Here is a 16122-nt window from a genome sequence, read left to right as displayed (position 1 = left end):
TTCCTTGTTGATAAAAACAAACCAGCTGTCATTTTGCTCGCCAGTACATCCCGGAAGTGACGTAGCTTGATTGCCGAAAACGATTTTTTTTTTTGTCTTTCAATTAAAAAATAAAATCCTTAAAATGTTTTTTTTTTTTTGCGTGGTACATGTGTAGTTTATTAATGTTGGTTTTGCTGGATTAATAAAGTTTTGTTTGATATAAAATTTACAAATGGAAGGTAGATGATGACGTCATTGTACTACTGCTGATATCTCCTGTCCTGCCCTATGGTCCTGCCCGGAAACCGACTCACTACTATGACTTTTTATGTTTCATGTTTATTTATTTGCACAAATAAATTAAAATACACACAAAAAAAGAGCAAAGATAAATACTATACTGTGCAGGAAGAGGCAGAAAAACTCAGAGAGCTTATTTGAAGCCTCCACCCAAATAGTGTTCTAATATCAAAAATTAATTAAAAAATACTAAATTGACACATATAAAGACAATAGTTGATACTAAAAATAAGATAACAAAAGAATATACAAAATTAACAATTAATATAACAGTGATTACAGTTATTACATCAACAGAATTCAAAAGGACAAAATATAAATATGATGTGTATGGACACCTGTTTATAGTTTTTCGCCACATTGGAATGCATATTCCAGAATTTGCTGCCCCTGAAACGTATTGAGAATTGACTTCTACAGATGAAACATTCAGGAGGATGACGAAATAACGTTTGACGAGTTGACTAAGAGTGGACCTGTAAATTTAGTTTGAAGTAAGACTTGAAGTGATCAGGGATATTCCCTTCACGTTGTATTTTATACAAAAAAAAAAACAAATATTTGAAAGATATTGATGTTATAGATATTAAGAAGCTGGAGTTTCTGAAACAAAGGAGGACAAGTTATGACTTACTACAACTTATGGCTATACGTGGAACAAAAATAATATTGTTATAGGAATATAATAGTATCATAATTAATAAAAAATGAATACATAATACTAATATAACAGTTGTATTTATCCCAAAATTATTTGTATTTTTTTATTTCATTTATTCATAGAAAAATAAAATAAAAAATAGATAAATTAAGAAACTAAGTTTTTATTTAAAAAAAGTACAACACAACACTCATTGCAATTTTCTTTAGGAAGAAATCCATTTAACTGTGTAAACTTTAGAAAACAGACCATTTTGTAGACAGGAAGGGGCAGAGCCGCCTCTTTTTCTTTCTCAAGGATTTCAAGCAACCGTACAAACCAAGTAAAAAATTATACATTCTGCTCTCCTGAAACACCTGCTATAAAGTTTATGTGTGAAACATAGAGCATCCTCCTACACTGATGAAAAACATAAGACTCATACAGAGTGAGCTGAAACACTGAAGTCTGTGTCCATCAAACAAATCAGCCAACAAGAGATAAGCTTGAGGAAACGACTTAAAGAGCAAAGAGCAAAACTATCTTCTAGAAATGTAGGCTCTCATTGAGGACTCCATCACTCTGTACAACAGTGCCATCGAGTGGTTACATGCCAAACTGAAGTTGAATCTCTAGAAGTTGTACTACTATTCTAAAACTCAACCTAAAATCCTATCACTGCAAAGACATATACATCAAAATAAAGACAAAACACTGTTTTTGAGTGATCTTTTTATTTTTCATCTTTTCAGTAGGTTGTTCATCGTAGGTTTTTTCAGCATATTGTTTTTCATTATTTGGTTTTCTTTTTTCGTTTGTAGATTCCTATTTTTACTTTCTTCACTAGAGTTTCTGTTTCAGCACCCAAGCTTTTAGTACTGCCCCCAAAGTGGCCAGAAAACTACTGATTGATGATTTGACAAATAAACACAGGGAGCAAAAAAACACAACACATAGTCACACATGACTTTGAACAAAATGTAGGTTTATTCAGAATCTTCTTGGGACCATCAAGACAACATCTGTGGTCAAGCTGCAAGGGGAGAGAAAAGTGCACATGAGTTAGTTTTAGGCTTCTTAATTCGAGTGGCTCGATGTTTTAAGGTAGAGAATGGCACACGAAAAACTGAAATGTACGCAAGGCTAGATCACTTCAGCCAGCAGCCATGAAATGAAACAGGCTTTGATGAGAGGAGACAAGAGCACCCGGAGTCCTCTGAGCAGTCTCATTTTTAAGAGATTGTTTTATGTCGCACTTTTAGCTTCAAAACACACGAGTTACCTCTCGCTTGCAGGCTTGATCTGTTATTTTTCAAACTGAATGTCTTTTAAGGGTCCCTGGCAGCAATATCTGACATCTTCTGCTTATTCATCTTTTGCTTATTTTCTGCTTATCTTTCTGAAGTGATCCTATCTCTTACGGACTGTTACCTGTAGAACAGGGGTCGGTGTACTGGGTCTCAGCCAGGTCATCTGGGAGGAAAAAGAACAATCAGGAGTGGAAGAAAATAAAAACAAGAGTGATATTTTCTCTTTTTGTAGGTGTCATGAAAAGTGAGCACTCCTCACCAGTTCTGTTGCTTGTTTATGAATGTTGTCCCCTGGCGTTTATTAAGTCTGACTTTATTAAGTCTGCATTATATTTGTTTCTAGTCAAATTAGTTTTACGAGGAAACATAAAAAGTGTTGTAGCATTAGCAGCAGCTCTCAACCTGGAAACTGAACTCTTCAATAAAACTTGGGTGTAGTTTCCCCACTGAACACACCTCTGACTTGCAGACAAAGATGATAACCTCCTTGGTTGAAGACTGATTTTGATTGGTTTGTGATTGAGTGTGACACTTTTGTTGCTGCACTTTCAGCAGAAACAGGCCCTCACTTTCAGTTTTACACTTTTTATATTCTATTTAAAGCGTTTCTTGTCATTTAGAAAATAAACTAGATGTATCCTCATATATTTAGATGATTTTTAAAATGAGTCAAGTCTTAATTCTTTCTATTATTCTTAATTTTTTCTAATTTCACATTTTTTACTGACCTGCCTGTTTTTTGCTGCTGACTTCCAGCAGGTTAATGAACCTTCCTGAAAAGCTGTACTTTTCTCTCTACATAGAACTGCAGCCCTGGTTGTATTACTGAATTAAGACGTTTTTTATCCAGGTGCATTAGAGACAGATGTTTCACAGTCTGAATGTGTGGTTTACTTGGCTGGTAGTAGTCATAGATGTTGACCACAGCTGGCTTCAGGTTCTGCACTTGGATCTCCTGGATGAGCTCTAACTCAAGATCGATGGTTATGTCCTTTGGCAACTGGTGGAAGACAAACAGACGACGTGATCAGTAACGTATCTGCACATCTTAGCTCCGTCTTTGTTCCTCCCCGTGATTCCTCTCACCTCCTTAAGATACACCAAAACATGGTCTTTGTTCTGTTCAACACGATCCACCAGCAGGGCGCCTTTGAGCTGTGAGAAGAGCACAGTCAGCTGAGTCATCATCACCTTCATCATGACATCAGAGAACGCTCAGGTTTAAAGTTACTGTTAAAAAAAGCTCACCTTCTTCAGAGACTCAGGGTTCGGGATAAATCCAGAGAGCATTTTGAGGTCCAGGATCACCATGTTCGTAGTCGGCTCCTCACCGTAGTATCTTCGGCATGACAATAAAATGAGTCACTTACAAGACCAAATCACTAGCTGGACCTTCTCCTGAACACCATCACTGTTATTACAAGTGCCTTTGTACAAGACTTAGTCCAGATCAATACATCTGAAAGATGAGAGTGGGGGGCCAGAGTTGAACCAGCCCTCCTAATTTAAACTCACAGGGTCTTGGTCTTCAGAGTAAGCTTGCGTCTGTTAGAAGTGCCTCCACAAAGGGCTTCAGGTTGGACCTCCACCCTGAGCTTGGTGCCATCAGTAGGAGTTGGGATGTTGTAGTGAAGAGAAATCTGGAAAACAGGTCAACGACAACAACATCAGAACTTCCTCTGCTGTGATTTAGACAGCAGCCAAACCTGGACCCCCTGAGACTCTAATCGTGGAAAGCTTTACAATGTTTCATTTAAACAAATCACATGTTAAACGTCAGAGCATCATTTGTACTTGTGAGTGTTTTACATGTTAAACATCCAAAGATCACATGCCCTGTTGACCTCTGGATACACCCCTGGGAAAAGAGCCTCAACATGTTCACTGACCTGAATGGAAGCACAGGAAGTTCCCTTCACCTCCAGGCTGTACTTTCCTGTCCCATCCTTCAGCAGCTCCTCCTGGTAGAGCAGCTTGTTGTCCTGGTTCACGTCAAACATCAGCTGACCGCTGGGAGACTGGACCGCCACTGTGCTTGAACCTTCTGGACTGAACACACGAGTGGAGTAGAGAGCCAGAGCCTGCAGAGCCACCACTGTGTCCTAAAACATGCAAACAGAGACAACATGACATGGGATCAGTATTATTTTATGGTGATTTATTGATGGGAGAAACTGCAGCACTCGTTTTGACAACGATGAACCGATGCTGAGTCTCTCTGAGGCGCTGTCCATTCTCTGAAATACATTTTCTGCTGACTGATCAACAGTAACTCTTGTTTGAGCGGTACCTGTGTGGAGGAGAAGCCTCCGTAATAGTTCTGCTGGGTGGTCAGCCATCTGACGATGCCGGTGGAGTATCCCAGTTCTTCAGCAGAAGGAGAGACACTGAGTACGGACAGCAGCACATAAGAGCTGATCTCCACAGAAAGAGGGTAGGAGGTGTCTGTCGCTGACTGAGACCAGTGGAGGTAACCTCCTAAATCAGCCACAAATAGAAAGACATGCACAAAGTGAGCTACACTCACAGAGGGAATTATTTAAAGCTCCTGTAACTCAAGGTGTGTGTTGATGTTGGCGCCCCCTGTGGACAAAGCAGACATTGCTCATTTTGTCCAGTACACTTGAATGTAGTGTTTTCTAACTCTGAAATCTCTCCCTGCTTTATTTGAACACTCTGATGTTTCACTCATCAGATATCTCCTCAGAGGAGCTTTAAGCTGATGACCCACCTGAGCGTATTGCTACTGTGTCAAGGTGCCTCAGGAGCTGGCCTCGGGTCTCCAAGTCTCCAGCCAGGGTGAAGACGTACGCCATCAGTGCTGTGGCGTAGGTGTTGCTGAGGTCACCCAAGGACGCCTTGAGACAGGACAGGCCGTTGCTCACCACAGGATTCTACAATCAGTCCAAAGACATGATTTAATCATCAATCAGCCATTAAAATAAATTATTAATTATGATGTCAGGCTCAAGATGTAATAAAGTTTCAATTCTTTCAAACAGAAAACAACAACAACAGAGCTGTTTGTACTTTCAAGAGTTTACTCACACTAACAGACGTGTTCATCTCCAGGAAGCCAGCAATGATGTAGGCAGTGAGAGTCACTTCATCAGACACACCGCCCTGCAGAGAGGAAGTTATAAACAGGTATGCATCAATGGACCTCTAACATCCAGACTAAAAGTACTAATACAGGTGATATTTTGTGGACTCCTTATCTAATAATCACGAGGTAAGAATCACAAAATCATAAAAACAGACCCTTTAAGGATTTGATTCAAAGAGCTGACTTGTTTGTGACTGACATACCACTAACTCAGTCCTTGTTTTTCTACGTGTGCTGTTTCTGCTTACCTTCATTCTGTTGTTGAAGAGTTTTCCCGACTTTTCAAAACAGCCTTGTTCCCGCTGCTTGCTCTCCAGCCAGGTCTTTGACTCTTGAATCTTTACTGGGTCGATGAAGACGAAGGACTGTGCTTTGGCAAAGGATCTCACCACGAAAGCTGTCAGCCTGAGGACAACAAACAAATCATAACATGGTCTGAGTGAGTACTTGATTCTGATTGGCTGCAGAGTGTCCATTATTCCCTGATAACCATTGACTGCATAAAAAGAAGGATGACATGACAGCTCCTCAAACGTGAAGCCCTCTGATTGGCTGCAGTGTAGGTCATAAAGCCCGCCTCTTCCATGTTTGCAGATGATTCAGACAAAGAAAGGTTGATTGTGATGCATGATGGATTAATGTGTGGATATGACTCAGACATGTTCTCACCAGGTGTTCCCCGATCCCGTTCCAAACGTGCTGTAAGCACCTCCAGCATGTTTGTAGTTCAGCTGTCTCTGGTAGCCTGTGGAACAAGAATAGATGCATGTTATCACTTTGAGATTCACATCTTCAGATCTGAGGCAGATTAAACTGAGGTAATCATTTGGTTTAAGATGGAGGAGTTAAAAACTATAAATATAACAAAGTATAAAAACCACAGACACACACCACTGGTCAGGAAGTTAGCCGACTTATCCATGATTTTGGGGGTCAGTTGCTGGGTGTTTTTCAGGTATTGGAGGATGTAGATGTTAGGGGCTAGGAGCGCCATGTTCTGTTCGCCACATCCGTACGGCATCCGCAGCAGCCCGTCCAGGTTCTTCAGAGCTCGGCCCAGGATGTCACCTGCACAGAAACATTGACTCACTAACGGCACACAGGTAACTAAACTGACCTTTGATTGAAGTTGGTAAGACGCACTGTTAGGTCACTCAAAATGAAACCGTCAGTTTACCCAGGACTGAAACAAGAGCACGAGCAGATCCATCAATCACGTTAGCAGGAAGCTGTATGTTTATTTCCTCCGTCAAAGCCTCATCTGTAAACAGAGAACGAATCACAGAGAGGGATTAAAGCAGAGCTCGGGACTAAATCAAAGATGTTAAATCCACATTGAGACGATAAGATTGGGATGTTGATGGCATCTTTTGCATGAACCACACTGACCTTTAGGACAGAGCAGCCAGTTGTGGGTCTTTGTCATCTCGGTTCCTTCAGCCTGAGGGGATGAAGATGAAAGTCTCAGAGTTTACATTTTCAATGTAATGATACAGAGTAAACTGTTCAACTTTAAAGCTCATATGAGGAACTTTAGGTTTCTGTGGACAAAGGCAGCACATATAAATCTCTTTCCTTATCTCGTCCTCTTCATGCATAGATAGTGTTTTCAGACCAAAGATCTCAGCCTCCTTACTAGTGAAAGAGATGCCTGCCTACCTAACATGTGTTTTGATTTTAAAGTCCTTTAAGAAGGCGGGTTTATACTGCAGCCAGTCAATAGATGGAGCTCCAAATGTTTCAGCATCACTTTTAGGGAGCTGTCATGTCATCCATCTTTTATACAGTCTACAGTTCAAAGGTACCAACCTTCACTATGAGAGATTTTGTGACCACGTCGATACGACCTCTCTCTGGGACGTTCACGATCTCATTGTTACAGGAAGCATGGGACGCCACAGCCTCAGCGGTCATAGTCACGTTTACATCCCCTAAAAGAAGATAAACAAACAAACACAGTGTAAATCTTTAAGTCACATTGTTGGTTTTCAGTTTATCAATGGTGGGGACAAAAACCTGAGCCTCACCTAAGGCTGCGGGGGCCATGATCCAGCTGAGGGTCTTGCGCTCGTTGCCACACAAACAGGATGTGTACTGGTCACCAGAGAGAGGGGTGAGGGTGTAATCCAAGGAGGGAGTTGGAGTCATAGTGACCTGTTCAAAAGACACAAATACTATTATATGATATTCAAAATGCAAACCTGGAATCCAGGTAGAAAATATTAAAGAAGGCTTTTTAAAATAACACTGATCAGGTTTTGACCTGAAATCAGCCTTATCACAGACCAACTGTTTAGAAAACAACGAGTAGTCACTAAGGAGACTACTGTTTCAGGGCGCCCCTTAGTGACTGTTTAAATGCTGCTCACTTTTTAGATGGAAATAAAGGTATCAGAAGTCCATCATGTACTGTACACTCACCATGATGCAGCTGGACAGGTAGTTGAAGACAGTTGCCTTCAGCTCAAAGTTCTCCCCTCGGATGATGGAGTACGGCAGGCTGAGCTCCAGGAAGAAGGGCTGGAAGACGGTGAGCTCTTTACGAGGAGCCAAGCCGAAACCTTGAGGGGACAAACAGAAAGCCTCCGTCTCCCAGGTGGTGATGGTGTCAGGGACGGTGAGGGGGATGACTTTGGTTCCAGACGCTCTGAACCAGCAGAAACATATATCCCACAGTAAGTGTCACTCTGAGTCAACAGCCAAAGCAGTTTACAGAGCTGGAAAATTCAACAGTTCAATATATAGAGCACTTTCAAAACAAGGCAAAAATACTGACCTAGATGTAATATCTGGAATAATGATCATACAGTCATGTAAAAAAGGTAGAAGATCTTTGATAAGGTTTGCTGTTGTGGGATAGATCTTACCCAACTTCCACCAGGTCCCATATCCAAGTCTCAGGGAAAAAACTGCGGACTGTCTCCACAAGTGCAGCCTCTATCTCTACCTCTATCTTTTTAGGCATTTTCCCAGGGAAACCGTGAAGTCCAATCCTTTTCCTATATGTGGAGGATCTGTAAGGATTATGGTCTGCAAAGAAACCAGAAAATATTTCATCAGAACAAAAAAGGGAACCAACAAAATATTACCAGAAATCAATACATAACAACAGTGATGGGAATTGAGGCTCTTTTTGGTGAGCCGGTTCCTTTGACTTGGCTCACTAAAAAGAGTCGGCTCTTTCGGCTCCCAAGTAGCTCCTTAGACTTTTTGCTGCTTAAATCAATTAATTACCCAAAATAATGTAAAATGATGTATAAAATGAATTCCAATTTAAAAAACATTTAAGAAAAGCTTAACACCGTATTCTTGGCGGAATATCTGTCCTCTGAACGTGACGCATGAAGGCATTCGAATAAACAAATTGGTTGCCATCTTCAGTCCTACATTCTAGATAATCCAAAAAGAACAAAGAGAGATCACTTCAGAGTTTTTTAAACACAACAACAAAAACTTGAACACTGGAAACAATGTGTGAACGCACCTGGAAAACCTTGTAAGCATCATCCGTGGTGCTGCGTCTGGAGTAAGGGACAATGCTTCTTCTAGATCTCATCTGAAGGCACCCAAAAGGGTCTTCAGCTGCATTTGGAATAGAAGTTGATTTTGTCACAGGCAACAAATCGAATATCTGAAGAGACAGAAATAGTTACAATGGTGAGACTCAGACAGATCTAAAAGGTTGCTGTCTGTACTAATGCTGCTTGATCCTAGAAAAAGACTAAAAGGCATTTGTGGTTGACTCCAGCCTTTACCTTGTCGACTGTCAGAGTTTTCCCTGGCTCTTTGATGAGGACGCTCTGGTCCACAGCGCTCAGACCACACAGAGAGTCAGGATGGGCGGTCACCTGCAGGGTGTTTTCCTCACCTGGGACAGCTGAGGACGGAGAAAACTCCAGAGACACCTAACACCAAGATAAATCCAGTTTTTAATGTGACATGAATGTGTGTATTGCACTTCAACTTCTATATCTGCCTACACACTGACCTTGTGACTGAAGCATTTCTCTGTGGTGAACTCAGCACTGTGGGCGATCACCGTCTCACTGGGGAGGACGGCGTACGCCACCACCTGGACGACTGGGGCTATCTCTGGAGACACTCTCAGCTTAAAGGACATCTGGCCCTCGGTCACTGAAACAGAACCAGGTTTTTATACAAATATTTATAAACGTATATATAAATACGTGTGTGTATTCTTCCTACTTGGTTTATCCTGCACTTCAATCTGTTTGGATCCTTGCATCACGATGGCTCCTCTGGATAAGACCTACAGAGTTTAAAAGACACCCAGAAAAAGAAGCACTCCCTCACTGTGATGCTTTATTCTCTTTAACAGCAGATTCAAAATAAGTGTTTTCATTTTACATGTTGGGAAAACATTGCACTTAGAAGTAATTCACTCACCAGATACATCACATCTGCTTTGCCCTGAGCTTCCCCGACTACAAAAAACTTGATGTGGAGGTCTTCCTCTGTGTCGCAGGCGAGTGTTCTATCCTTCTTCTGCACCTCCAAGGAGCTGATCGTTTTAGTCTCTTGAGTTAAAGGTTTGATCTGCGACACTGTGTGCTCTCCACTTTGATAGAACGGAGTCTGATGGTTTTCATGCACATTGTGGGGTTTGCTGCTTGCCTAGATTGGGGAGAAACAAATTAAGAAATTAGCTTGTGTCTGCTGAGCTATAATCAAGCTTTAAAGGGAAAGTTCAGTTTTTATGAAGCGGGTTGTATGAGGTACATGTCAGTAGTAGTGTGTTAGTCACAGGGGATCTCTGTCAAATATTGTGAATTAGAAGTGTTCAAGTCAAACATTTATACAAGGTAATCATACTTTGTTGGGAGTTGAGGTGTCACTGTGTAATAAAGTTTACAGAGTTGATGTTTTCTTACAGATCTGAGTGTACTTTCACACCGTACTCACCGTGAGCTGGATGTCTCTGTTTATCTCGGCTGTGCTAATCGAGAAATTGGCGATACCTTCGCTGTCAGTTGTGACATTCTGCAGCAGACGTAGCGACCACCTACTACCCTCGAGCAGATACACCACCATGTTAGCGATGGGTGTACCATCGTAACGAACCGCTTTGACCTGTTAACAGCACAGAGTTTAATGAGTAAGAATCCATGGGAGCAATGTGGAAAGGATCTGAGCAGAAAGTAGTGATTGCTTGCACTTACTTTTCCCTCCACGACAGATCCCTGCTCGTAAAACTTGGGTGTGTCCATAAAGATGAACTTTCCAATAACATACGTGATCTCCAACCTCTTCTGACTTTGGTGTGAGATACCTGCACAAGAAGCCTTCATGTTAAAACTCTCCAGTGACCTTTGTGCTGAAACGCGTCTCGTGCACTTTCAGAAGTTGTTGTTTGAGTGTGCTCCTTTTTGCATTTGTAAGACTGTGTTAACCATATAAGATGAACAAGAGAGTTTATTCTGTGAAACACAGAGTTTGTTTGTATTGAATTAAAGAACAACACTGTCACACATTAAGAAATGTGCAGGAGTGCATGTGCAAATTGTCCAGTCAGTGTTTACAGTTATTCCAAGATCATTTTATTAACTCACTGACGTCCAGTGATCCCGGTTAACGTGGCAGAAAGGATTTACATGGTTGCTTTCTCTGTTTCAAACAGGTCCTGTATGTGTAAAACTATTGTTTCCACCAACGGTAAGGCACAAGGAGACTCGTCTCAACATACCAACCTGAGGACATCCCTTGGACCCGAGCCACAGGTCTGTGGAGTTTCACGTATTCAAAAATACTGGCTTTTGTGATGCGGTTGCTCGCTGACATCAGTCTGATCAGCTGCACCTGTATGCTAAGCTCATAGGTGGTCAATATTTAGACTTGTGTTATGTCTTTAGTTTGAAGCCGGATAATAAGTGGGATAATGTATAGAGAACAGGTGGTGATGCAAATTAGAATCATTTCAGGGTGACAGATCAACTCACCCTGTTGGAATTCTTATTTGCATAACCACCTGTTTACTATATTTCATCCCTTACTTGTAATTCTCTTTTGAAATTAACGCTATTTAAGAAATATGACATTGAGACTTGCCTGTTCCTTCCTCCTCCACACTGGCCGTCAGGTGCAGAGAGTCATGCAGCAGAGAGTCATGCAGCAGAATGTCATGCAGCAATCTCACCTTAGGTTCTGTGAAATTGGACATCTTGATGACAAAAGTTGAACAGCCTGACTTGTCCGCCTGGAAAGTTCAATTCAATAGAATAGATTAAATTCAAATAGAAGATGTACTGTAGGTGGATGGAAGGATGTTTCAAACTTCACTCCTGTAATGCTCCTTATGAAACTGCACGAAAAACATTATAACCAAAGCAATCTAGATATTTAAAGGTGACATATCATGCAAAATTGACTTTTTAATGGTTCTATACCTGAAATATGTGTCCCTGGCATGTCTACAAACCCCCCGAGAAAGAAAAAAATCCATCCTGCCCCTGTTTTGATTTCTACACCTTTCTGTAAATGTGTGTGAAACGAGCCGTTTCAGACTTCCATGTTTTTGTTACGTAACAACAATATCCGGTCTGTCACGGCTGTGTGGTAACAAGGAGCTTAGGAGGGAGGCATGCTAGTTGTAGGCTGTCTTAATAAACACAAAGGTCGGTTTTACTCCCCATGTCTGCAGATTTGAAGATCTAGTGGATGATTTTTATTTATCATGGATAAGTGCTAGCGCTAGTTAGCATAGCCACATAACTACATGTTCGTAGCTGTGTCCCAAGACACACGTCGACATACTGATAAATAAAACAACAAGAAACACTAAATGTATGACCAATCGTTCAGAAAGGTCCTGCTACAGGCGCCTCTCCGTCAGGATCAGATTCTGGATCAGAGGAGGAGGAGGAGCAGCCGTGTATATTCAGCCAACATGTAAACATTAGATCAACGTGCTGGAGAGCCGAGGCACATCCACTTCCGGGGGGGGGGGGGGGGGGGGGGGGGGGCGTGGTCAGAGGGAAAACAGAGTGTTCTGAGGAGGACTGAAGAAGAGGGCTTTTCAGGCAGACCAAAATCTGATTTCAAAGTGTTTTTTTGAGCATAAACTTTAAAGACATGTTTTGGGGACCTCTTAGACCAATATATATTGATGAAAAAAGCGTGATATGTCACCTTTAAACAAAGGTGAAAATTCATAACAAACGCAGCAGATTTCATTGCAAAGACATGTTTCCTATAAGCACTGTCAAAAAACTAAATTGACCATTTGGTATCTTAACTTTCACTCAGGGGCAAAAATCAGCTTCTAAATTTAAAAGAAATAATCATTTACATGTATTGTGATAATTATCAATGTCGAATGATAAGGGAAATGTTATTGTGGTAGCATTTTTGGCCATTTTCCCAAACCCTACCTGTTGTATCTCCCTATAGGAAAAGGAAAGTATATCAGGGGTCCCGCCTGGAAATATAGGGATCATGTATCTTATGCGCTTGAATGGTCGGAGCAACTCAATTTTGACATTGCCTGGCACAGGCTGTCCGTATGTATACCTACATGGATAAAGAAGAGAAGTGTTAATCAAACAGGTCAGTTTCTCAGGAATCTACTCAATGCAGTTTGATCCAATTCAGAGAACTGTGTTTGACCCTCTTAGGGCAAGGGATCTGTAGGAGGTTGCACCTGAAATACAAAGACAGATAACAAAAATGGATCTCCGGCACTCTGGGATCCAGCACGCTCTCGAAACCTCTTTCACTGTTGCCATGCAACAAAGTTGTGTTTCTGTATTTAAAACGTACAAATTATGAAATATGGCTGAATGCACTGGAACCCAAATCTGACCCAGAAGGTTTGAAAGGGACAAAAAAATCCCCATGAACAAAGAACAGAGCAGGACGTTTCTGTTGGTAAGTATTACATTTCTTATTCTCTTTTAAAGAGATTCACCAATCTGTGATGTCATGAATTGAGCTAATCTCATTTGGCCCTCGTAGAAGTCTCATGAGACTTTTTGAACGAGGTGTTCAGACCATCCTGCAGTCTCATCCTGGGATTACTCCAAAACATAAAGCATTTACCTCACAATTTGGAACTTTGTCCACATTTAGTATTAACATCTAACAATTTAATGTTATATTTCTTTGTAAAATATGAGAATGCACAACACCACCTCTTCAAAAGATCTGTCTTACCAGAGAAGATGGGTCCGTTTGGTAAAAGAGATAAGAAGTCAGCAAATAAATATATGGAATGAAAGAGTTTGACTTACTTTGCACATATTTGAGCTTTGATGTCTTCTTGCCCGATACTAACTGTCTCAGGTGTTTCTATTTTTACTTCAAATCTTGGCAGAACTGCAGACAAATTGAATTTGTTAACACTGTTGCGTCTTTACAAACATCAGAATGAAAGTTCTTAAGATAAACAGTAACTTACCGTATTTCTCCACCTTAAAACTGTGACGGATTTTCTGTTCACCCATCTGCACGATGACGTTGTAGGTTCCTTCACGGGCCTCAGAGTTCAATGAGTAAGAAAGCTGTAATATTTTGCCATCAGAGCTTTTCATCATCCACTGTCCGATCCTGTTACTTACAGAATCCTGTTTGAATAAGAGAAGTGGGAGATTAAGGTGAAACTGTGGCTCTCTCTCTAAATGCTTGGCCACATGTTTAAAAGTCATCTTGTCTTCAGGCACTTAAAGAAAACTTCATCAGTCACCAATTTAAATATGAATGATGTGTGTTGTGTTACCTCCAGTTCAATGACATTGTACTGTAGGGAAAAAAAGGAAAATAGAGACACATGTTAAAGGATCTTTTGGTTTTCATCAAGTTTCTATAACTTAACAACAGCTCTTATGATTAACATGCATTGAAATATACCCAGACTGCTTGCAATACGCGTCCTTATTTATCAAATCAGATCTATAAAAAGGGGGAGGTTGTTCAAATACTCACCGACTGATTGACAGGCCTGAACTTGCTGTCCAGTGAGATGACTCTGAATTGCACTAGAACACAAACAAAGAGGTTACTTGCACCTTTTAAATTCTACTATGGTAAAAAAACATCCTGACAGTCCTCTGAAAGTGGCATCAAGAGAAACATGTGAAAAACATGTGACAGACAGAAACACAGCCCATCTCTTGGTACCATACTGTTACTGTCGTCAGAGATGAACTATCAGGGTTACCTGTTTGTCCTGGAAGGTAGATTGGTTTATCTGTTTGGACGAATGTGCTTGATTTGTAGGTTCTGAACATGACTTTTCGGACTTCTTTTGAGTAAAATGTTTGTCCTCGCACCTCCACCTCCAACTTCTGAACCTGATTGTGGACTAAAGGAGCCTGTGAGAGAAAGATACTTTTAGATCAATGGGAGAAATAATGATGTTCTATTAAAAAACCTCTCATAATAACTATCAATGTGAAACAAGTAAAGATTAGTTAATACATTAACCTAACCTGACCTGTGTGTAACAGTGTTTTATGAGTTACTGTTGACAGAGTCCAAATTAAAGAATGTTTTTACATATTTTTAGAATCAGCTGACCTGAAACTTAATGCAGGTGTGAAACTCCTGACTGGACGTCTCCTCCATTAGAGTCATGTTTTGCTCTTGGGACCTTAAAGTGACGGTCATGACCAGAGTCTCGTTGGGCTTTAGAAGAGTTGCACAGAAAGGCGTTTCAGCTCCGGCTTCGATGACCGCAGGAATGGCTACCATGTACTGCCTACACACGTACAAATACACACATGCAAACATTCAGGAGTTTTTTAAGCTCCACATGTTTCATATGAGTATGGTTGATGCTCGTTTTGAAATAGCACGAGTGAACTCACGGCCCTGCCACGGCTTGATCCACGCACATCCAACTCAGACAAACAAACAGTGTCCATGTCCACATCTGAACCCCAGGACGACCCATGGCTGACTGTGGCTGAGTCCCAGAGACGGCCTGTGTTAAATAAACCCTGCCACAAATCAATACACCCACACTCATGTCACACAAACCCACTCATCATTTCTGGGCAGCCTTTCAGTCGGTCAGTAATGTTAGAGACAAAACCAAATAAAAAACTTAATTTGTAGCACTTTCAAAAATCAAGCTCCAAAGTGCTATATGAATAAAAACGATTAAGTTAGTCCCAGAGATGACCTTTGTTGAATATAAGAGCTGGAGGTCACTGCTGGACGACATCATCTGCAAAAAGCAGAGATGGGATCCGAAGGTCACCAAACTGGACACCCTCCGCCACTTGGCTGCACCTATAAATTCTGTCCATAAAATTTATTAACAAAAGGTTTATTTTTTGTTTAAATTAGTTGTTTTATTCATATAGCACTTTGGAGCTTGATTTTTGAAAGTGCTACAAATTAAGTTTTTTTATTTGGTTTTGTCTCTAACATTACTGACCGACTGAAAGGCTGCCCAGAAATGATGAGTGGGTTTGTGTGACATGAGTGTGGGTGTATTGATTTGTGGCAGGGTTTATTTAACACAGGCCGTCTCTGGGACTCAGCCACAGTCAGCCATGGGTCGTCCTGGGGTTCAGATGTGGACATGGACACTGTTTGTTTGTCTGAGTTGGATGTGCGTGGATCAAGCCGTGGCAGGGCCGTGAGTTCACTCGTGCTATTTCAAAACGAGCATCAACCATACTCATATGAAACATGTGGAGCTTAAAAAACTCCTGAATGTTTGCATGTGTGTATTTGTACGTGTGTAGGCAGTACATGGTAGCCATTCCTGCGGTCATCGAAGCCGGAGCTGAAACGCCTTTCTGTGCAACTCTTCTAAAGCC

General features: G+C 41.1%; 1 protein-coding gene across 1 annotated transcript; it reads right to left on the bottom strand.

The window, feature by feature from the left end:
• Positions 1-1886: 1886 nt before the first annotated feature.
• Positions 1887-15245, bottom strand: LOC117825397 (murinoglobulin-1-like). Its single transcript, XM_034701229.1, has 36 exons — positions 15160-15245; positions 14870-15050; positions 14511-14664; positions 14276-14328; positions 14070-14090; positions 13752-13917; positions 13585-13669; positions 12727-12865; positions 11405-11552; positions 10519-10628; positions 10262-10429; positions 9746-9973; positions 9545-9608; positions 9327-9472; positions 9094-9243; positions 8823-8969; positions 8641-8728; positions 8206-8368; positions 7760-7985; positions 7366-7492; positions 7148-7269; positions 6728-6779; positions 6516-6599; positions 6230-6406; positions 6008-6083; positions 5587-5743; positions 5281-5355; positions 4964-5126; positions 4523-4710; positions 4122-4334; positions 3748-3872; positions 3481-3571; positions 3319-3387; positions 3127-3232; positions 2354-2395; positions 1887-1955 (listed from the first exon to the last, which is right to left on the bottom strand). Exons 1-36 carry the CDS (start codon positions 15243-15245, stop codon positions 1951-1953), a joined length of 4395 nt encoding a protein of 1464 aa, XP_034557120.1. The 3' UTR covers positions 1887-1950.
• Between the last annotated feature and the right edge of the window lie 877 nt (positions 15246-16122).

This window comes from Notolabrus celidotus, chromosome 14, assembly GCF_009762535.1.
Source record: "Notolabrus celidotus isolate fNotCel1 chromosome 14, fNotCel1.pri, whole genome shotgun sequence".
NCBI classification, from domain to species: domain Eukaryota; kingdom Metazoa; phylum Chordata; class Actinopteri; order Labriformes; family Labridae; genus Notolabrus; species Notolabrus celidotus.
Note: the sequence above shows the minus strand (reverse complement) of the source record. Positions and strands in the feature narration are given on the sequence as shown.

Bases quoted from the DNA above. Each gene is read 5' to 3' on its own strand.
- LOC117825397 (XM_034701229.1), bottom strand. From the start codon at position 15,245: ATGGGTCGTCCTGGGGTTCAGATGTGGACATGGACACTGTTTGTTTGT. The intron at 14,665-14,869 runs GTCAGCTGATTC...TTTCTCTCACAG, and splicing joins ACACCTGCATTAAGTTTCAG to GCTCCTTTAGTCCACAATCA. The intron at 13,918-14,069 runs GTAACACAACAC...TTATTCAAACAG, and splicing joins ACAATGTCATTGAACTGGAG to GATTCTGTAAGTAACAGGAT.